The sequence below is a fragment of the Herpailurus yagouaroundi genome, unplaced genomic scaffold (genome assembly GCF_014898765.1).
Source record: "Herpailurus yagouaroundi ecotype Mexico unplaced genomic scaffold, PumYag 220, whole genome shotgun sequence".
In the NCBI taxonomy this organism is placed as follows: Eukaryota; Metazoa; Chordata; class Mammalia; order Carnivora; family Felidae; genus Herpailurus; species Herpailurus yagouaroundi.
The window spans coordinates 4,186,569-4,208,957 of record NW_024412451.1 but is presented as its reverse complement, the minus strand read 5'-3'; the positions used below and the strand labels follow the sequence as shown (position 1 = coordinate 4,208,957).

At 55.2% G+C, this 22,389-nt stretch overlaps 1 protein-coding gene across 1 annotated transcript; it reads right to left on the bottom strand.

The window, feature by feature from the left end:
- Nucleotides 1-9,979: 9,979 nt before the first annotated feature.
- Nucleotides 9,980-14,699, bottom strand: SELENOW (selenoprotein W). The gene is made up of 6 exons (XM_040457554.1): nt 14,571-14,699; nt 13,091-13,115; nt 12,931-12,984; nt 12,677-12,751; nt 12,479-12,577; nt 9,980-10,358 (listed from the first exon to the last, which is right to left on the bottom strand). Exons 1-5 carry the CDS (start codon nt 14,615-14,617, stop codon nt 12,497-12,499), a joined length of 282 nt encoding a protein of 93 aa, XP_040313488.1. The 5' UTR covers nt 14,618-14,699; the 3' UTR covers nt 9,980-10,358; nt 12,479-12,496.
- Between the last annotated feature and the right edge of the window lie 7,690 nt (nt 14,700-22,389).

Sequence of the window (22,389 nt, the reverse complement as noted above, 5' to 3'; positions counted from 1 at the left end):
GCACCGTCAGCACAGAGCCCAACAAGGGGCTCGGACCCACCAACCATGAGATCATGACCTGAGCCAAAGACAGACCCTCGACTGACTGATCCACCCAGGCACCCTTCTTTAATGCATCCAGAATTGATTCTGTATGGTGTGAGGAAGGGATTCACATTTCTTCTTTTTCCTCGGGGGTTTTTAGTTAGTTGATGGAGAGGCTGGGAATTTCTCATACATCAAGGGTCCATTCATGGATGGGTCAGTATCTAGAAAGTCTGTACTTGGGGTCCATGGTCTCTAGATCCTTCCAGTTACGTGCCCCCTCTTGTCTCCTGTCTCCAGTTTCTCTGCTGCCCCCAGTGGCCACCCTGGCCCCTGTACTTCTCCAGAGCTAGCTCTCTGACCCTGTCCTGTTCTATTTAGCAAATGCTCCAATCCTCTTAGGCCAGGCCAGCCTCAGCAAAATATAGGGAGAATTAGTGGGGATTTAGAGGGACATGTGACAGACTGGCATGGCGGGGGGAGGCAGGGGGGGCACCACTGCCAGGATATAATGAACCCCCTCCTTCTCAAAGAGCTGCTGACAGGGACGGACACAGAAGGACACAATGAGACCCCGCAAGGAGACTGAGGGGCAGAGAAATGGAAAGACATAGGGGGAGAGAGGGGAGAGATGGGGGGGGGCGCGCAGAAAGAAGGGGAAACTGAGGCACTGGCATTTCGTGCTCTCAAAGGCAGAACAGGCGGGCCCCCCCTTCCCCCAGCACTTCCCACGGGACAGCAGCTGCCGTACATGCTCTAATATCCTTACGAAAAAGGTCCTTTAAGGCAGGCAGCCTAATCCCTTGCCTACAGGAGGTCACAGCAAACATCGGATCATTCAAAGTGCCTTTCCGGGGAGACAGCAAGCCTCCGAGCGGGGCTAGCGAGCACCCGGCTGCCCAGCTGGAGGGCACAGCCCTTAACCTCCCGTGCCAGCCTGCAAACTGTACCAAGCCCATCTGCTTCTCGGACTATTCGGAATACGACATGAGGACAGCTGGACGTCCATGAGACTTTGGGTGACAAGCACACCCTCTCCGTGGGTGTGGGTCATGGGGAATGTGACATTTACGCGCCCAGCACAGAGCCTGATTTACAGGGAGCGCCGAGGAAACGGATGGGCTCACCATTCGGCCATCAGACTAGTCTCCCGTCCCACCATCTCTTCCCGTTTCTGCCACCTCTCTGCCCTGCACAGACCCTCTCCTCCCCTCCCCTCCCCCTCTCAGCCCCTGGGCTTCTCCCCAGCAGGTTTCCTGGGCCTTGGCCTGACTTGCCACCCGTCCCCACCCTCTTGGGCCAAGTCAACATCTACAGAATGTCAGCCAGGTCAGAGGAGAGAGGTGACGGGGACATGGGGACGTGTCGGCAGACGATGGCGAAAGCCTTCTCAAGGGCCTGCCCGCGTCTGCTCACACTGCTTTGGAGGCTGTGAGGCTTCGGTTACGGCAGTGGGTGCCGACAGGGGGTGTGTGGGGGTCCCTCCCCGACACAAGACCCAGGAGATTCGAGATGCTCTCTGGCGAAGCGGCAAAATCTCCCCTCCTTGATTATCCGCGATGACCAGGCAGTGGACACGACGCGGTGCACAGGCATAGTTGGCTGAACTCATACTCTGAATCAGAAAATTAAGTTGGGGCGCCTGGGGGAGGCGGGGGGGCTCAGTCGGTCAAGCGTCCGCCTTCGGCTCAGGTCACGATCTCACGGTTCGTGAGTTCGAGCCCCACGTCGGGCTCTGTGCCGACAGCTCGGAGCCCGGAGCCTGCTTCGGATTCTGTGTCTCCCTCTCTCTCTGCCCCTCCCCCTCTCGTGCTCAGTCTCTCTTTCTCTCTCAAAAATAAATAAACATTAAAAAAAAAGTTAAAAAAAAAAAACCCTGTCTTCAACGATGAACCACAGGGATCTACCCCGAAAACCAAGAGCACACTTTACACGCTGTATGTTAACCAATTTGACAACACATTAAGTAAATAAATAAGTAAATAAATAAATACTTTTTTTTAATTAAAAACAAAGTCCGTCTCTTCAAAAAACCTTGCCCTTCGGTAAGGTCAAAGCCTGATACTCAGAGTTGACTTCCCGTGGAAGGCACACACCCAGAAGCCACTGGAAACTGATAACGCGCATCTTGCAAGGTGCCGGGATGCAAAAACCAATGAACACAAAATGAGCTGTATGTCTATACGGTAGCAGTGATCGCTGGGAAAAGGCTATTTCCAAGCCAATACTTGTGGCGCAAGCCCTGAGAGTTGTTTGGGTTTGGTTTTGGGGTTTTTTTTCGTGTTTATTTATTATTGACAGACAGAGCATGAGCGGAGGAGGGGCAGAGAAGGAGAAGGAGACACCGAATCCAAAACAGGCTCCAGGCTCCGAGCTGTCAGCACAGAGCCCGACGCGGGGCTCGAACCCACAAACCGCGAGGCCACTGACCTGAGCCGAAGTCGGACGCTCGACCGACTGAGCCAGCCAGGTGCCCCGGAACGGTAAGGTTTTTTCGTGTGAGGAGTTCTTGGTGAGAAGGAAGGACCTGAGAGGGATGAAATGAGGCAAATCAAAAAAAGCCTTTTTATTATTATTATTATTATTATTATTTTAAGTAGACTCCACACCCAGCACGGAGCCCCATGCAGGGCTTGAACGCAAGACCCTGAGATCAAGGCCCGAGCTGAGATCAAGAGTCGGACGCTTAACGGACTGAGCCACCCAGGCGCCCCTCAACTCGTACAAATCTTAACCGAGCCCGAGCGTAGTAAATGTTCAACAAACGGTTAATGACAGCATCGTGTAAAGACTTCTTCGTGTCTTTCTCGGCCTCTGTCTCTCTCGGTCCCTCTGCCTGCCCCACCTCTTTCCTGCCTCCTTGTCTGGGTCCTCAGGCTCCGCCCGCCTCCTGACGCTCTCCCTCCTCTTTCCCCTCCTGCCTCTTGGACTCTCATCTCCTGTTCTCTGTGTCCCTGTCACCCTGAGCCTCTGTAGGGTAGAGTAATGCAGAGCTGGACCAGATCCCGGCAGCACCAGGAATCTGCTGTGTGACTTGAGGCAGGTAACCGCACCTCTCTGAGCCTCAGCAACGTCCGCTGTGCGCACAACGGGCTGCACGTAGTGATTCCCTTCCAAAGAGCACAGCCCCGACGGGGCGCCTGGTGGGGGGCTCGGTCTGTGAAGCGTCCGACTTCGGCTCAGGTCGTGATCTCGTGGCTCATGGGTTCGAGCCCCGCATCAGGCTCTGCACGGGCAGCATGGCCCCTGCTTGGGATTCTCTCTCTCTCTCTCTCTGTCCCTCCCCTGCTCCTGTTTGCGCGCCGTTCTCAAAAAATAAATAAACATTTTTAAAAAGAAAAAAAAGGCATTTGGCAAAACGAAGGAAAATTGAATAAATCAGGGGCTTTTAGTTAATAATAGTGTATCAGTGTTGGATCATTCATTATAACAGACGTACCTGCTAATAGAACATGTTAATAAGAGCCAGCTAGATGCTGGATACATAGCTTTGCAACTTTTCTGGAAAGCTGAAAACCTCCCCCCGCCCTCTGTTTCTCCCCAGTCTCTCCCCCTCTGGTGGGAGCACCCCTCCCCTCTTCCCGCGCCTTCTCTCCCGCTTCCTCTGCCGCCCCCCTGTGGCCGTCCCCACCAGCCGCTTCTCTGACCCCGACCCGGTCCCACTTAGCAAATGCCCCAGTACTTTTAGGCCAGGCGGGCCTCAGCAGAGCAGAGAGAGAATTAGACGGGGTGGGAGGGAGGGTGGGGGGCGGGGGGGACACGTGAGGGGCTGTGGGGGAGGGTGGCCCCACGTAACAGGGCGCCCAGGCAGGGGGGCTACCGGGATGTAACAAAAGCTCCTCCCACTTCTCTGCCAGACCCAGGTAGGGATGGCCAGAGAGGCGCCCTGGGGAGACAGGTGCCCTGGGGAGACCCCGGGCAGAGGCGACGAAAGGTTAGAATGAGTCCCCCGATCACACAGGCGTGAGCAGTGCTGGGCGTCTTGACCCCTTGAAGGCCTGACGACTCTCTCAGACCGGAATACATCAAAGATCTAAACGCTGATGGGTTCCCACTGGCCCTCAAGAAAGAAAGAGAAAAAACACAATTGGAAAAAAGGCGCCTGGGTGGCTCAGCCGGCTGAGCGTCTGAGTCTGGATTTCAGCTCAGGTCATGATCCCAGGCTTGTGGGATCGAGCCCCTCATGGGGCTCTGGCTGACAGCACGGAGGCTGCTTGGAATTGTAAATAAAAATAAACTTTAAAAAAAAAACACACTTAAAAAAATAACCCAAAAGAACGGTCAAACAGGTGGAAAGAAAAGCTCGTACGGGAAGGTTCCCAGCAGCGCTATTCACAATGGCCAAAAGGTGGGAACAAGCTAGAAACCCATCAACGGGTGAACAGGCCGGCCAAATAGGGTCGAGCCACACGACGGAATAGAATTCTGCCGCGCAAAGGAATGGACTTCTGGTACCTGCTACCACACGGAAGACCCCTGATGACACGTAAAAGTGAGTCAGACACAAACGGCCACGCCGCGTAGGGTTCCGTTTATATGAAACGTCCACAAGAGACGCATCTAGAAAGTGGACTGGTGGTCGCCACTGGAGGGAGGGAGGAAGGGAGGGAGGAATGGGGAGCGGGTGCGGAGCGGGTTCAGAGCTTCTTTTTGGAGTGATGACATGTTCTGGAACCGGGAAGTCGCGACGGTTGCACAAGATCGGAAATGTACTGCGTGTCCCTGAATCAGTCGTGTACCTTACGAGGTTTAAAATGGTTAAACATTGTGGGGGGACAGGTACAAAAAGAAAGTGCGCCGGCAGGGCGTCTCCTCTTCCTGCCTGTGTTGAACACAGACGTGATGCCTGGAGCTGCAGTGGCCATCTTGCCACCACGAGGCCAAAAAACCAAGCAGATGAAAACCCAACAAGCTAAAGAAAGGAGACGAGGGAAAGACAGAAAAATTCTGAAACCTCGATCTTGATCGCATTGTTGAGCTGACTACCAACCTCAAGGCTTCTTAACAATAAATGTCCTTGAATTTCTTTTTTTTTTTAAATTGTGTTTATTTATTTTGAAAGAGAGAGAGAGCGTGCATGCACACAAGCAGGGAATGGGCAGCCTGATGTGGGGCTCCCAACTCACGAACTGTAAGACCATGACCCGAGCGGAGATCAAAAGTCAGAGGCTTAACCGACTGAGCCACCCAGGAGCCCCTCTTTCATTTGTTTAAAACAGGCGCCCCACCGTGGGGCTTGAACTCACGACCCTGCGATCAAGAGTCACATGTTCTACTGGTTGAGCCAGCCAAGTGCCCCCAATAAATGTCCTTGAAATTAAAAAAAAAAAAAAAAAATTTAAGGTGGGAGGAACTACCTGTCATGAGGTGCTCTGTGCTGACAGCTCAGAGCCCGGAGCCTGCTTCGATTTCTGTGTCTCCCTCTCTCTGCCCCTCCCCCGCTCATGCTCTGTCTCTCTCTGTCTCTCAATAATAAATAAATGTCACCCAAAACTTCCAAGAGGGACGACCTCATGATGCTACCACAGAGGCCTCGAGGGCAAAAACCTCTCCTTTTGCCCTCGACCCCCGGTGATGCCCACCCGGCCTGGGGGTTCTTTGATCCCTCACCCCCATTTCCCTTGCTTCCTCCCCCGCCCCTCACTCATCACCCTGAGAAGTGACGTCACCTGCCTGAGGTCCCACAGCCAGCAAGTGGCGAAGCTGGGACTGGTGATAGACTAAATAGAAGGGGTCCAGCGAGAGAAAGTGTTTGGAGAGAGAGGAGATGTACTTTTCCCTCTTCTTTGTTTAGTTGAAAAGTGTCACGTGACCACGGCCAAAAAAAAAACAAAAAACACGTGGTGATGGACTCGACTATTCTGAATCTCAATGAGCAGAGGGATTCCACGGGGATGCTCGTATGTACCTGGAGCGACGGGGGTGCGGTTCTCAAGCTGGCCACACGGGGTCGCTGTCGGACAAGAATTCGCTGGGTCTCCCGGTTGGGGAGGGGAGGGGGTTTTCTGGCTGCGTTCTTTTTTCTCGAAGGTGTGAATTGTCCCCGTGAAGCCAAAAATAGGATCAAGGAAGGGTCTCTTTCTCTTCCATGCCTAGGGTAAAACTAAAATGTGAGGACCGTGGTAGATATTTCGAGGGTTTGCCAACGCCTCCCGCTCACCTCCCCTTCCTGAATTCGGGAAGGCCTCGGTCCCCCGCCCACTTCGGCAGGTGGGCGGGGCCGTGTGCCTGTTCTGGCCAATGGGCTGAGAGAAGACGTGATGTGCGTCACTTCCCGGCTGACGCCTTTAAGAGCGTGTGCGTGCTTCTCTGCGGCCTTTTGGGGGGGCCCGGCCCACGGGGCGATGGACGCGGTGGGTCCGTTGGCCGCAACAGGAGATTCCAGAAGCCTAGATCTGCAACTGCTCAAGAGGGTAACCGCTGGCACATGCCATGCGTGTTTGATCGCGCGTTTATTTTTTTTTTAATATTTTTTTTAACGTTTATTCATTTTTGAGACAGAGACAGAGCACGAAAGGGGGAAGGTCAGAGAGAGAGGGAGACACAGAATCCGAAACAGGCTCCAGGCCCTGAGCTGTCAGCAAAGAGCCCCCCGACGCGGGGCTCGAACTCACGGACCGCGAAATCACGACCTGAGCCGAAGTCGGACACTTAACCGACTGAGCCACCCAGACGCCCCTGATCGCGCGTTTAAATAACGCAGAATAAGCCATTCGGCTCCTTGGTCATGGTCACCACGTCTCAAGGGCTCAAGGGCACCCGTGTGGCCAGCAGCCTTAGTGTTGGACAGAAAAAGTCCATCATCACAGAAAATTCCGCTGGACGGTGCCGAGCTAGACCGATGGAGGCCTGCACGGAGGCCAGTTGCCCAGGGGAGAGGGCTTGTGCATGCGCTGTGCTAATCCACTGAGATGTGCGTTTGGTTTTGTTTGCTTGTTTCCACTGAAGCGTAGCCTAGCCTAGCCTGACCCATCAGATGTCCGGCTGAAGGGTCTAGAGAGTTTGGTGTCTTTGAAATTGTCAATGGGCGACACGACGCTAAGCCCAGTGGAGAACTGGGAGCTGCAGATGTGACGCCGGGCAGACCCCCAATATGAGCTGAGCTGGCAGACGGGGTGGGGGGGGTGGCTAAGATCAGACTCCAGCAAGTTTCAGTTGCCCACTGGCCTCTTTCTGTGATCTGTCTCTCTAGCTGGCTTAGAAGTCAACCACCGAAGAATTGTCTTACTGGGGGCACCTGGGTGGCTCAGTTGGTTAAGCTTCTGACTTCGGCTCAGGTCGTGATCTCCTGGTTGGTGAGTTCGAGCCCCGCGTCAGGCTCAGCGCGACAGCAAGGAACCTGGAGCCTGCTTCCGATTCTGTCTCCCTCTCTCTCTCTGCCCCTTCCCCGCTCGCGCATGCTCTCTCTCTCTCTCTCTTCCTCAAAGATAAACTTTTTTTTTTGTTTAAGTTTAAAAAAAAAAAAAAAGAAATGACCTGCAGAGGTGGGGAGGGCCGCTGTCTCTTGTTGCTACTGTGGATGGCTGTCTGGTGACTTTTGCTGGAAGTCCCAGATATAGATCGGTGGAACACGGGCACAGCCTCATGAGCCATCGGCATTTGGCGGCCGGCAGGAACCGCATCCTCTCCGTCATCCTGGAATGAATGGCTCCGGCCTGAGAGCTCATCAGCTTGGAACTCGGAGTGGAGGCGAGTGACCTCAACAATTCAGAAGCGTGGAGTCCCCCAGTCTCTAATGGTCTTTGTGTGACCATTGCCCTTGACCCGACCATTCCGCTTCTGGGCATGCGCCCAGAGGTACTGGGGCCGGGTGCTCAGACAAAATCTTGCGCGCTCCGTGCAGGGTGGCGCCAGTCACAACACCCAGAAAGTTAGAAACCACCGACCTGTCCAGCAGCTGAGGAAGCGATACACAGGCGGGTATCCAGGCAGTGGAATATTTCTCAGCCACTACACAGAGTGAAATGCCGACCCGCGCTACTACAGCGATGAACCTGGAAAACATTACACCACGTGAAGGAGGCGAGACGCAGAAGGCCACGGGGTATACGATTCCTTTCATACGAACTCCCCAGAGCAGGCAATTCCCCAGAAACAGCAAGTCGACTACTGGCTGCTGGGGGCTGGGGGAGGGGGGTGATGCTAAAGGGCATGGGTTTTTTTTTTTCCCTCTTTGTGCTGACGAAAACGTTCTCAAATCGACTGCGTTTGGGGCAGCCTGGCTGGCTCAGTCAGTGGGAGCGCGCGACTCTTGATCTCGGGGTTGTGAGTTCAAGCCCCACGTTGGGTGTAGAGATTACTAGAAACTAAAATCTTTAAAAAAATAGTTTAATAAAATTGTAAGTATTTATTTCTGAGGTTGTGGGGGGGGTGGGGGGAGAGGGGTGGAGAGAGACAGAGGATCCAAAGCAGGCTCCACGCTGTCATCAGAGAGCCCCACGCAGGGTTCCAACTCACAAACTCTGAGATCATGTCCTGAGCCAAAGTTGGACACTCAACTAACTGACTGAGCCCCCCAGTCGCCCCTAAAACTATTTTTTTTTTATTTTTTTTCAATGTTTATTTTTGGGATAGAGAGAGACAGAGCATGAACGGGGGAGGGGCAGAGAGAGAGGGAGACACAGAATCGGAAACAGGCTCCAGGCTCTGAGCCATCAGCCCAGAGCCTGACGCGGGGCTCGAACTCACAGACCTCGAGATCGTGACCTGGCTGAAGACGGACGCTTAACCGACTGCGCCACCCAGGCGCCCCCGCCCCTAAAACTATTTAATAAATAAATAAATAGAGTTGACTGTGATGATTGTTGCTTCCATCTGTGAATTATATTATTATATAAAGCCTTCAACTTATACACTTTAAATGGGTGAGTTGTATGGGATGTGAATTATATCTCAATAAAGCTGTTTAAAAGAAGAAAAGTGACCATTTCTGAGGCTGTGATCTTTTGTGTCTCAGGCTCTCTCCCTCGTGTCTTCACCCACTGACCAGCCTCTTCCAGAGAGGTTTTGTAGATGTCTCCAACTTCGCAGCCTCAGAGACTGGGACTTTCCCGTCTAGATGCTTCTATGTGGCACCCAGCGGATTTCCTCACCTCACCCGGGGCCACCCGATGGCCTGGCTCAAGTGATCAGAGAGAGGACCGGAGCATGATTAGGCACAGCCCATCTGATCCAACATTTTCCAGAGTTGTCCTAGCCGGGTCGTCCCAGTGCCCGATCTGTTAGCCCCGTAAGGATAAAGAGCTGTTAGAAGGAACATAGTAACACCTTTCTGTTCAGGGGGGGCCCTTTTATAAAGAACCTGGTGGGTTTTACACACATGCAGTTTTGTTTGTATGTTTTGGTGATTTGAGTCAACCTTTCCAGGGAACATGGATGCATTTAAGGTATAAATGGCCTTTGGGGCGCCCCCAGTGGCACAGTCGGTTAAGCATCCGACTTCGGCTCAGATCACCCATCTCGCGGTTCATGGGTTCCAGCCCCACATCGAGCTCTGTGCTGATAGCTCAGAGCCTGGAGCCCGTTTCGGATTCTGCGTCTCCCCCTCTCTCTGCCCCTCCCCTGCTCACGCTCTGTCTCTCCTTCAAAAATAAACATTTTTTAAGTTTAAAAAAAAACAAACAAAAAAAACCTGTCCTCACCTTGACCTCAGACTCCCGGTTTCTGTTGTTGGAACCAGTCTGGTCTTTTTGACGGCCACCCTAGCAGACTCGTACAAGCCTCTACGAATCTGGGGCCACGGCAGGATGTACTGGGACCAATCTGGGAGCCCGGGTCTCGTTTAATTGAACATCACTGCCGCGTGCTGCCTGATCCCTCGTCGGCACGACCTCGGAGCCACTATGAAGGGCTTCGTAATCAGCAAGGCCCGTTTCCTGGGCCAGAGATTGGGGGGGGGGGTGGCACGAGGCTGGGGAGGAGGTTCCAGGGGTAAAATGGACACACGCAAGACACGTTTTGTTAAACTCATCCAATGTTTACTGAACGGTAAACCGTTACGCACGCTGCTGAAATCTACAACTCACTCATCCCGATCCCTTTCTCCACCACCCCAAGAAGGAAGCCAGGAGCAGGAGTAACCAGGGGGGGTGCTGGGGGATTCGGGGGCAAGTGGGGAGAGGAGGGAACAAGGCAGGCAGGGTGCAGAGCTACATGCCTGGACACACACACACACACACACACACACACACACAGAGGCAAGGACCAGAGGCGTCAGTCTCTGCCCCCACGCGGCGGCCGCAGGGACATCAGGGAAAGACCAGGCGTCCACCAGACATTTCAGTCCTTCCCGTCATGAAGCGTCGGCCACGAGGGGCTGGGCCAAGGTCACTGGACTGCAGAGAAGAGAGGGGGGAGGGGTCAGATTGCAGGGAACAAGGCCGGGTTTGGGGAGTGAGGGCCCACGATTAAGGGGAAAGAGAGAAGCGATGGGGAAAGGGGGCCCGGGGCGGGGGGGGGGGGGGCTCGGTCGGTTGAACATCCGACTTGATTTCAGCTCAGGCCATGCTCTCATGGTTCTTGGGTTCGAGCCCCACACTGGGCTCTGCGCTGGCCATCGCAGAGCCTGCCTGGGACTCTCCCTCGCCCTCTCTCGCTCCGCCCCTCCCCTGCTCGTGTGCTCTCGGAGAAACTGAGGCACAAGGACCAGGGGATGCCCGTGACGGAAAAATTGTAACCCTACAGGCAACGTGAGCCAAGACTTAGTTCTCAGTCGAGTCTCTCGTGAGAGAAATGAGGCTGGGGGTGGGGGGGGGAGGAAGTGCTAGAGGCGGCCACTAGGAGATGTGACTGAACACCTATCACGTGCACCCCACGGGGAAACTCGGTTTCCAGAGAAGCCACCGACAGAAACGGGCTTCTGGGACACCCGCGCCCACCCACTCCAGCTACGAGCCCCAGAAAAGACCTCTTCACGGTCACCAACCGGCTGTCCCAGGCCTCAGGCGGGGCCCCAGCTCCTGAGGGTGACCTCTCAGCCCTGGGAATGAATGAATGTCCCGCCTGGGGCCTTGGGCCACAGGGACTGGTCTATGCTAACAACGTGATTCATGGTGGGGCCTTGGGCCAGGCGGTAGCAGCTCCTGACTTCTGGAGGGGCCGGGGGCCAAGGTCGGCCACGGCTTCCCTGTTGCAATACTCCTCAGTGACGCGGGACCGCCAGGACCCGGCCCTGCTTCTCCCTTCGCTGCCTTTCGCCATAATGAACCGTAACCGCAGGCGTGACCTTGCTGAGTTCTGAGGGTCCTTCTAGCGACTCACACATCCCGAGCGTGGTCTTGGGAGACCCTGGAAGCCGCACCCACAAGACGTGCAAACGAGAACCACGGCACCTTCCTTTCTCTTGCGTAAACCCCACTTTCGCTCGCATTGGACGAAACCACCCGTCGGTGGACGGCCTCTCTGGGACCCAAGGAAACCTCGTGCTGATTTAAGTAACCGCCTGAGCTGCCGACGGTTCGGGAGCAGCAAATGGTTACGTTTGTGCAGGAGAGGTGCTCTGTGTCGGCCTTTTCAGAATTCGAATCCCCAGCCCCACTGCACGAAAGTGTTCAGCTAGTGCAGCTTTAGAATTCCACAGTTCTTGATTTTCTCTTTTTTCCCTGGCGGGGGGGGGGGGGGGGGGCGGGGGGGGGACACACTGCTCGCTTCAGACCCCTGCACGTCAGGCAGGACGCTAGTACGTTTATACCACACCCGTTCAATCTGTTCTGCCGTGTTCAAGTTCACACTGCAATGTGACCTCCCTCTGCTCCAGTAAAGGACGTTAAGGAAACGGAACTTGCAGGGCTCAGTTAAGCGTCCGACTCTGGGTTTCAGCTCAGCTCATGATCTCACGGTTTGTGAGTTTGAGCCCCGCGTCGGGCTCTGTGCTGACAGCTCAGGGACCGGAGCCTGTTTCGGATTCTGTCTCCCTCTCTCTCTCTGCCCCTCCCCCATTCATGCTCTGTCTCTCTAAAAAATAAACGTTAAAAAAAATTTAATACATAAATAAATTTCAAAAAAAAAAAAAAAAGGAAAAGAAACAGAACTTGAGTTTAAAGCACCTGAGAACCAGTTTTCTGGAGCAAAGCACCCTGGGGACAGGAACTTGGGTTCACAGGACACTGGGATGGAAGTTAGTTCCAGAACACCGGAGGAAAGACTGACTCTTGAGATTAGGGAACGGTACCAAGTCCTTCCAGACTGCCGAGCGTCAGGAGCTAGACCTTGGTTCTGGTCTGCCCAGTTCTAGAACAGGCCGGATTTGGGGCTCATCTGGAACACGTTGGCCGGGAAATGGGAAACCAGGCTCGGAAGGTGCTGAAAAGCAGCTCCGTGATCCAGAGCACAAGATAGAAACCGCTACTCGTTCTGGAATACATTGGGTTGGAAACTTGGCCTTGGGCTCCAAACTAGCTGTCAGTTCCAGGAATGGGGAGTCAATCACAGTGTCCAGTGGCTGGGCCCCCCTCACCTCTGCCTTCGGGGCCCATTAGCCCTGAGCCAAGGCGGCTTTGATGGCGGCCACCAGCTTCAGAAACTTGCTCTCTGTGTCCACGTAACCATCGCCTCTCTGGGGGTGTGAAGAAGAGGGAAGGAGTAAGCTAGGACCGGGATCCCCACTCTCAGCCAGGCTGAACACAAGGTAGGACGGACGGACGGACAGACATACCTTCTTGGAGTGAACCAACTTCCCCCCTACCATCACTTCAAAGAAGCCGGTGGCCTGGGGAGTCCCCTCGCCGCACTGGGAAGAGAGAGATGTTGGGGGGGCTGAGATGCCCTCTTGGGGACACCTGCGCCTCCAGGAAATGGGAGAATATGGGTGAAGAGTAGGGCCGACCCGAACCACCCGGCGGCCACTCAGGGCTGAGGGGACACACCAGGAGACCGTCTTTGATTCTCTCCCCCATCCCCCAGACTCACGATGTCCAGGCATCCGGGGAACTCATCTTCTAACTTCTTCTTGAGCTGAAGATACTGAAAAGGGCGGGGGAGGTCACATCGGGGGTCGACAGGGGCCGTGCCACTTGCCGTCCTCCCTCATCTCCCAGGGACACGTCTGGGGGCTGGCCACTCTGCTTACCTTGGACTTGTAGCCTCAAGCACCACTGGTGGGAGGTCCGAGAGAGTGGGTCCCAGGGGAGAGGGGGAAACGGTGGGGATCCGGGGGCGGCGGGGGGTGCGGAGGAGGGAAGAGGCAGGCAGCAGGGAGGCAAGAGGGGAACCGGGAAGGGGGCCCAGGAAGACATCAAGAGGGACAAATGACAAAAACAAAGAGGAGACAGAGAGAGGAGAGAAAAGACACACAGAATGTTGAAAGCCGCACAGGCACAGGGGACGGGGGACACCCACACACAAGGAAAACCGACAGAGGAGGAGAGACAAAAGACACGGGGTGCAGAAAAGGGGGGTGACAAAGAGAGACCACAAGTATGAGACACAGGCAGGAGGGAGGGAAACAGAGAACCGCGTTAGGGTAAGAACCGCGGAATCACCACCCCCACCCACAGCCACTGGGAAGGTCTAGGGGATGAACCCGTACTCCTGGATCCCCAAGGTCCTACCAGTCCTGAGGACGGGTTCCAAACGCTTGCCCAACCCCCACGACATGCTATTTCTGGACTGGAGTCTGCAACACGCGCCTCCTGGGGGCCTCCAAATGTCACCCCACCCTCTGCTTTGCTGAGGCTGCAGGAACATTTCCACGGCTGAGACCGATCTGAGTCTTTCAAAACCAGCGACTGCCCCCTGGCCATTTCAGACTCGGGCTTCTGACCTGACCCCACCCTCTCCCACAACCTATAACCAAAACGGAGCTAAAATTCTCCTCCTTTCTGGGAGGAGACACGCACCGAACAGGCATTTATTAAGCGCCTACGTGCAGGCGTGTCTATGCAAGCCCGCACAGCACTAGATGCCAGCCCGGGGGTGGGCGGGGGGGGGGGGGGGGGGGTGCATAACGCAGTCAACAAGACAGAAAATCCCCGGTCCACTCGGGACTTTTTCCCTGCAGGGGGGAAGCTGGATCCAACATGTTTAGCGCCCAATACCGGCACTCCATCCGCAGCTAACTACTGAGGTCACTCTCTCCCCTCTGCAGGTGGAGAAACCGAAAAGATGGGGGGTTCCTAACGACGGGCATCCACAGTATTCGTGCCTTTCAAACCCACGCTGGAACATTCTGGAACCTTCCGGACTCTCGCGGTCCCCACCCCAGGGCGGTTGACGGCGTTGGGGGAGGGCCAACCTTAGCGATGACGGAGGCCCCCTCCCATTACAAAGCTGACCCCACCCGCGCCCCCCCCCACGGGGTCCCCGGATGTCTAAAATGACCACCCGCGTGTCCCAGTTCCACCTTCGAGAACCTGAGCTGTCCTGAATGCCACGCCCTGGGGGGTGGGGTCAACGCCCTTCCTTCTCGCCCTTCCGCTCACGCCCACCCCACCCGCAGAGAACCCCTTTTCTCGGGAAAGGATCCCCATAGGTCCAGCCCCCAGGACCGTCGGGTGGAGGATGGGGTCCGACAGGGGGTCGCGGAGGGGGCCTCTGGCCGTCGTGCTTACCAATAAACGACTCGGATGGCGAGGGCCATGGCTGGGGACCGCAGCATGGGCGGGGCGCGGACAGGCGACCCACCTGCAGCGTGCACCAGCGAACTCCGCTACACCCGGACGTTCGCACAAAGGTTGTTGCTTGGCGTTACACGGCGCGAACCAACGCGGGAGAAAGGCGGGGGGAGGCGGGAAGGGTGGGGGGAGGCGGGCCCCACGGCGGGGGCCCAGGGACCCTGCCGCCCGTCACCCTGAGCCCCCACGCGGGCTCTTCCCCTCCCCCGCTGGGGCCAGGATGCATCCGGACAGGAGTCGTCCCCGGGGAAGCCCCTACGCGTCCCCTCGCGGTCCCCCCCATCCGGGCCTGAATGGTATGGCCCGTGGGGCGGGGCTCTGGACCAGACGTTCCGCGAACTAAACGGAATTGCTAATAAGGGTGATGGTTTTTCCAGCGCCGGCCGGGAGGGGGCAGGCCCCAGGCCCCTTTTCTCCCCGGAAGAGGGTAGGAGGGCGGGGTCCGAAAGCATTGGGGGTGTGCGGGGGCGGGCCCCGGAAGCCCAGGTTTCCAGGGAGCGCTGGAGGGTCCCCGCGTTCTTATTCAGGCCTGGCGGCTGGACCCGGGCGCCGCCTGGTCGCCGTGGCGGTCGCCGGCGCTCTCCGGCCAGTCGTCTCCAAGGCAAGGGGGTTCATGCAAGTGCCGGACGCCAGCAGTTAAAGGGATTAGAGCGTGGGAGCCTTTCCCTGAGCCTCAGTTTTCTCCGTCTGGAAGATGGGCGTAATCGCCTTCAAGGACTACTTACCCATTTAACCAATTTGTACCCGCGTACCTGCCTGCCATCAGCGATGCAAAAAAATAGACAAAATCAATCCCTTCCCTAGTGGGAGTGATTTAGCCTGGGGACAGTTGGGGGGAGGATGGGGGTTGATGTGCGCACGTTCAGTGCGATCCTACAGGTGGAGAGCCTTGAGTGTCTGACGCGTGGAGCTAGCTAGCTCGAGAAAGATGAACGCTGCCCTAGACCTTCCCGCCCCAGCTTCTGCCTCCGCCTCCAGGTCCTTGGTCCTCACCTGCTATAACCCTGCCCCGAGGCAGGTGCCAGTTCGACTCTAAGGTTGGCTGTGTGACTTCTGATCCCCGCTGTCTCAGAAGGCTATAATGAGCCAACACACAGGGCTGGGTGCAATCGATGTCCCGTATACAGAGGTCTCTCTCGGTGGCTTCCAGAGCCCTCAGAACAAAAACCCAAATCTTGGCACGATCTGTCCCTGCCCGGTCTCAGTGCCCTAGCCACACGGAACCACTGCAATCCCCCCTTGGACCGCACCCCCCCCTCCGGCCTCTGGGCCTTTGCACATGCTGTTTCTGCCCTCTTCCCCTGCGCGATTCCTGCTCGTCCTCCGAGAAATCGGCGCCCACGTATTGTCGGCAGCTAGACCCCAAGACCTGACCTTGACTGCCCGCCTGCTCGTACTCCTCTGCCTTTGTGCCCCCCCCCCCCCCCCTCTTTGCCTTGAGCTCCTTTCCAGTTTCTCTCTTCACTCAAGCAAGTGAAAAGCAAAACCTAGCCACTGCCCAGACGAGACCTCCGGCCAGCCCAGACCACCCAGACCGGCTTGAGCGTAACCCCCTGACCCCACGCGTCCCCGGGCGGGCGGATGATGGAGCGATCTCTCCAACCGCGGACAACTACCTTTACCTCATTTTAATACTAACCCCGCCCCCCAGCGCTAGCCTCATTTACATAACACACCAGGCGAGCGTCGGGCTGTTGCCTTCAGGCGCTCGCAGGACCTCCTCCCTGCCTCTACATCCGGGAGGGGGCGTCCCTGTGTAAATATCCATCCCACCGGGAGTCACGTTCGGAAGCTGTTTTCCGAGATCTCCTTCTTGGCTGCAGATAAACGCTTCCTTGTGCGACGGCTCAACCTGGTGCAGTTTCTGCCTCGCCCAGGAGCGAAGGGACGCAGGTTCACTTACAGTGTGGTAGGGAAAACCGCGTGCTTCCGTGGAAAACTGTGTGCACCCGGTGCGGTGGGAGTTCCAAGTTCCCAGTTCTATACGGACACAAGTCACGCTGGATACCCTCCTCCAGTATGACATCATCTTACCTACTGACATCCACCGGTGAACCTGTTTCCAAAGAAGGTCACATAAGGACGTCCTGGGGGGTTAGCACTTGGACAGACGTGAATTCGGGGCAGGACGTAATCCCACACAGATCGAATCCTTCAGGATGATGGGCTCTGGTTTTTGTTTGTTTGTTTTTGTTTTTTAAATCAATCCTTCAGGATGATGGGCTCTGGTTTTTGTTTGTTTGTTTGTTTTTGTTTTTAAAAATTTTTTTTCAACGTTTATTTATTTTTGGGACAGAGAGAGACAGAGCATGAACGGGCGAGGGGCAGAGAGAGAGGGAGACACAGACTCGGAAACAGGCTCCAGGCTCCGAGCCATCAGCCCAGAGCCCGACGCGGGGCTCGAACTCACGGACCGCGAGATCGTGACCTGAGCTGAAGTCGGACGCTTAACCGACTGCGCCACCCAGGCGACCCATGATGGGCTCTGTTTTAATACCCTGCAGATTGTGGGTGATGCACACGAACTCTCTGCAGGCATGTGCATGAGTTCTTTTTTTTTCATGCTTATTTCTTTATTTTTAAGAGAGAGTGAGCGCATAAGCAGGGGAGGGACAGAGAGAGAGTGGGAGACACAGAATCTGAAACAGGCTCCAGGCCAAGAGAGAAGGGGACAGAGGATCTTAAGCAGGTTCTGCACTGACAGCAGAGAGCCCGACGCGGGGCCCGAACTCAAAACCCACGAGATCATGACCGCAACGAAGTCGCATCCGCTGAGCCACCCGGCCGCCCCCTAAGGGGGATTTAATCTGACCTACGATTTCTTTCTTGCCTTTGTTCCCCCATCACTATGGAGGCGAGAGTGATGTTGGCGCTCCAGGAAACTGAGTCAATAGGTTTTTCTGGAGATTGGGCTGTTGACAAGACTGCCTTTTTCTTGTCATTTGCTAAGATATCCTAAACTGATGGAGACTCACGTCGGGCACGACCTGATCTCTTGGCGGGTACAGTATTTGTTTTTCTTTGTTCTGGGGCAGCCAGGAGCGCCTGGGGAATGTCCCCCCCCCTGGGGGGGGGAGGGGCGGGTGTTGCTAGATTATTCTTCGCCCTCTGCACCCGGAGCGCCTCCCCAAACGTTTTGCTTCCCTTTGAACACGCGCTTCAATGTTCCTGATCTGTCAACGTGTCTGTTCTTTGGTCCTGCTCCGAACAGGTTGTAACACCTCACGCGTGCGGACTCCCCAGTCCCCAATCGCACGTTCACTTTTGGATTCTGTGTGAGTCCTGATTTTCCTTTTTTTGTTTTTTTTTTCCTCCAAAACCTATCTTGTAACAGGACCGCCCTCAAGGAAGCCCCCCTGAGCCCCTTGGCCTGGGTCACGGTCCCCTCGGGGCTCCCCCAGCCGTGTCCTGACTACTCTGTCAGTCACAGGTATGGGTCCCTGTCCCCCGCGCCCGGCCCCCCCCCCCCCCACTGGCTTTCCCAGCACACCCAGCAAGTGGCCGGGCTGGGCACCCGCGCAGAAGCTCCCCAGAGTGTTTTGTTGGCCAGCCTTTGGGTGGAGAACTTGCCAGAAGCCTCGAGAGAAGAGGAACACCACCCCCCACCCCCCACTTCTGCCCTTGAGAACAAAGGGGTCTTTGTTATCCAGCAGTGGGGAGGCTGGGGGAATTAGTAATGATCCCTGGGCTGGGATTCTCTCTCTCTCTCTCTCTCTCTCTCTCTCTCCCCCTCCCTCCCTCCTTCACACACATACACAGACCGATGGTAACTCATAAGCTGTCCCCGCCGCCCCCCCCCCCACCCGGCTACACCATGGCTGCCTCCTGGGGCTCACAATGTGACTGGGGAGACGGACAAAGGAAAAGCCAGAAACAAATACGTATTCCCCGAGGGCGTAGCGAGTGCCGGGAAGAAAAATAAAGGCAGGAAAGGGTGGCAGGCAGTGACGGGGCGGGCCGAGAATTTGGTAAACAGATCAAGGAAGGCAGCTATGTAATTGGTAAGGGCAGCTGGGGCGCCCGGGGGGCTCAGCCCGTTGAGCATCCGACCCTTGATTTCACGATCTGATGGGTTTCCAAGTTCGAGCCCCACGTGGGGCTCTGGGCTGACAGCCTGGAACTTGCTTCCCTGTGATGATCCCATTTTCCAGATGGGCAGACTGAAGGCACTCCCCTGAGGTCACGCAAAGCACAGAGCAGGGGTTGTGACCCCGGCTGTCTGGCTGTGGAGCCTGCACTCTGAGCCACCTTCCTGTGGGCCACACGGGCGGGGCAGGGGGGGTGATGATGTCAGGGAGCCCGAAAGCTCCAACGCCTGGGTGCAGGGTAATTAGCGTCAGGACCACCTCCGTCCTTCTGTCTGTCACTCTGCATGAGGTCAGGGCCTCCCTGGGGCTGCGGCTCCTCTTGTCCCCCTCCCCCACCACCTATCCACATAGGACCACTGAGCCCTGCACAGACTGAGCCATCTGGGGAGGACCCCGCTTCGGCCGGTCATGGGTCCAGCATGTGTGGAAGCTTTCTTTTTTCTGTTTTAATTTTTTTTAATGTTTATGTATTTTTGAGGGAGAGAGAGAGAGAGAGAGAGACCAACAGAGTGCAGGTGGGGGAGGGGCAGAAAGAGAGGGAGACACAGAATCCGAAGCAGGCTCTGAGCTGTCAGCACAGAGCCTGATGCGGGGCTTGAACCCACGCACCGTGAGATCACGACCTGAGCCAAAGTCAGACGCCTAACCGACTGAGTAACTTTCTGTTGGGTCGCTCATCTAAATTGTTAAGTTGTAAGTGTTCTTTATATATTGTAGCTATGAGTTCCTTTGTTGGAGATACAATTTGCAAGCACTTTCCCAGTCTGTGGCGTGCCTTCTCATTTTTGCAAGTTTTTTTTTTTTTTAATATTTATTTATTTTTGAAAGAGGGGGGAGAGGGACAGAGAGAGAGAGGGAGACCGATGCGGGGCTCGAACTCACAAACGGTGAGATCATGCCCTAAGCTGAAGTCGGACGCTTGACCGCTTGACCATCGGAGCCACCAAGGCGCCCCTTTGCAAGTGTCTTTTGACACTTAATTATTAAATTAAGCAAAAGCTTAAATTTTAATATTAAATATTAAAAGCAAAAGCTTTTAATTTCGATCAGGGCTTGCTTAATTTTGCTTTCATATTTTTTCTTGCGTTTTCTCTTTGTCCTTTTTCGCGTCCTATGTAAGGTATCTGTGTCAAACCTCAGGCCATGTTTCCTTCCAGACGTTTTTGTGGTTTTAGCTGCTGGTTTAGATCTCATGTTTTCCGTTCCTTATCTGGCTTCTTATCTTGTTCAAATCAATCACTGCCCGTCTCTGAGCCGGGGCGTCAGGGGGGAGGAGAGAAACCGGGGTGCTATCCTTAGAAAGCACACCCCCCCCCCCCCCGCTTGCGAATTTGGCCCTTGCCTTGCGTCTGGGGAAATTGGCTGATAGACGCTTCCCTCTACTGATATAAAACTTCCCTAAAGGATAAGGAGGCTCACTGCGCCACGGTTTGGGCTTTTTGAATGAAACAATATCTTTCCCGCTGACACCCGCTGTGCTTTTGGAGTTCACGCCAGGCAGATGGCCTGCTTGGGATTCTCTCGCTGCCTCTCTCTCTGACCCTCCCCCTGCTCACACTCTCTCTCTCTTTCTTTCCCAAAATAAATACATAAGCTTAACAGAAAAATAAATCAACTACGTACTGACTCCCGTGGGGCCTTCTGGAGAGTCTTGGAACACAGGGGTGGTTTGGGGCCCCCAACACAACCGGTACCCCTGATGGAGAGGAAAGACTGTGGAAGAAAAAGTCAGCAAAACACAGAGCACCCCACGTTGTTTGACTGTGTTTGCCCTTGAGGGGCCCGACTGGAATCACTTTACAAAATAAAAATTCTGCTGCGCTGGGTAGGGAGAGAATGGGCAGATTTTCACAGATTTGGGGGCTCATGCAAATTCCAAATGCATATTTCCAGCCCCTGAATTCCAGATTTTTACATCCAACTGCCTGCTTGCCACCTACAATCGGGTGTCTAACTGGCGTCTCAGACCAGAGCTCTGGATACCCACCCCCACCTCTGCCCCCCGCCCCCCGCCCATCTGGAAACTGGAAGGTCCAGACCAGGCATAAACCTTGACTTTCTCCTTTTCCTTGTACATCAGCCACTTTTGGTGGATTTCCTTTCAAAACGTACCCTGGATGCACCTGCCCCTCCCCACCTCCACCTGCTAGCCCTGGGGGAGCCAACATCACCTCCCGCTGGGGCGCCCTGGGGCCTGCCCCACCTCCGTCCCCTGCCGCCTGTTCCCATCAACGCCACCAGGGGGCGCCAGCCCCTCTTCTGCTCAGAACCCTCCAGGGCTCCCGGATTAGTCTAAGCAGAGTCCTCACTGGGGACCCCTAGGGCCCACATGTTCTGGCGCCCTCCCTTATCTCCGATCTTACCCCTCCTCACAGAGTTTTTTGGGTCTTTTTTTTAACTGAGGGATAATACACATAACAGAAATTAATCATTTTAAATCTCTTTTTTGTTTGTTTTAATGTTTATTAGAGAGCGAGCGGGGGGGGGGGGGGGGGGGAGAGAGAAACCTAAGCAGGCTCCACACTGCCAGCACGGAGCCGGACGAGGGGCTCGAACCCACAAACTGTGAGATCATGACCTGGGCCAAAACCAAGAGTCGGACACTGAACTGACCGAGCCGCTAGGCGCCCCTAAAATTAATCATTTTAGAGTGCACACGTCAGTGGCATTTAGTGCGTTCACAGAGCTTTTTCCTAATTTTGAAAATGACCCTTAAGCCATCATTTCTTCTAGGAAATTAATGGCGACGAGGGATAGGAGTCGTGCATGTGTGTGTGCGCGTGCACATTTTTGCGTAAATATATCTTACGGTGTGTGAGCTTTTGTGTCTGACTTAGCATAACATTTCCAAGGTTCCTCTCAGAGATTTTGCATGGGCTGTTCCCTCCGCCTGAACGCTTTTCCTTCAGACAGTCACAGGGCTCTCTCCTCACTTCCTTCAGATCTTTGCTCAAATATCGCTCCATCCCTGATGCTACCGAAAATGGTAACCCCTCCCCAGTCTTCTGTGTCCCGGCTTCCCCCTGGCACCTACGCCCTTGGCATCTTACGTATCTTACTCACGAATTGTGGATGCTGTCAGGCTGTCTCTCCCCTAGAAAGTGCGCTCTCTGGTTTTCTGTCGTGTCCTCCTCCCTGGTACGTGCCCAGCATGTGAAGCAGTGAGTGGCTTATGGTGGGCACCCAGGATATACTTGTCAGATAAAGGCAGCCTTAAACAAGTATATTTAGGGGCGCCTGGGTGGCTCAGTCGGTTGAGCGTCCAACTTCGGTTCAAGTCATGATCTCGCGGTTTGTGGGTTCGAGCCCCGCATCGGGCTCTGTGCTGATGGCTCAGAGCCCAGAGCCTGCTTCGGATGCTCTGTCTCCCTCTCTCTCTGCCCCTCCCCCACTCACGCTCTGTCTCTCTCTCTCTCTCAAAAATAAATAAACATTAAAAAAAAAAAAGAGTGTATTTAAGGGGTGCCTGGGTAGCTCAGTTGGTTAAGCATTGACCTCGGCTCGGGTCCTGATCTCAAAGTTCATGGATCCGAGCCCCCCATCAGGTTCCGTGCTGACAGTGCAAAGCGAACGAAGTCATTCGTTAGCACCACGAGGAATCCTTATCTTCCTCTCCCTGCGAGAATTCTTACCTCTTTCGAGGCAAGTACCAGGCGCTCGGAGTTCGG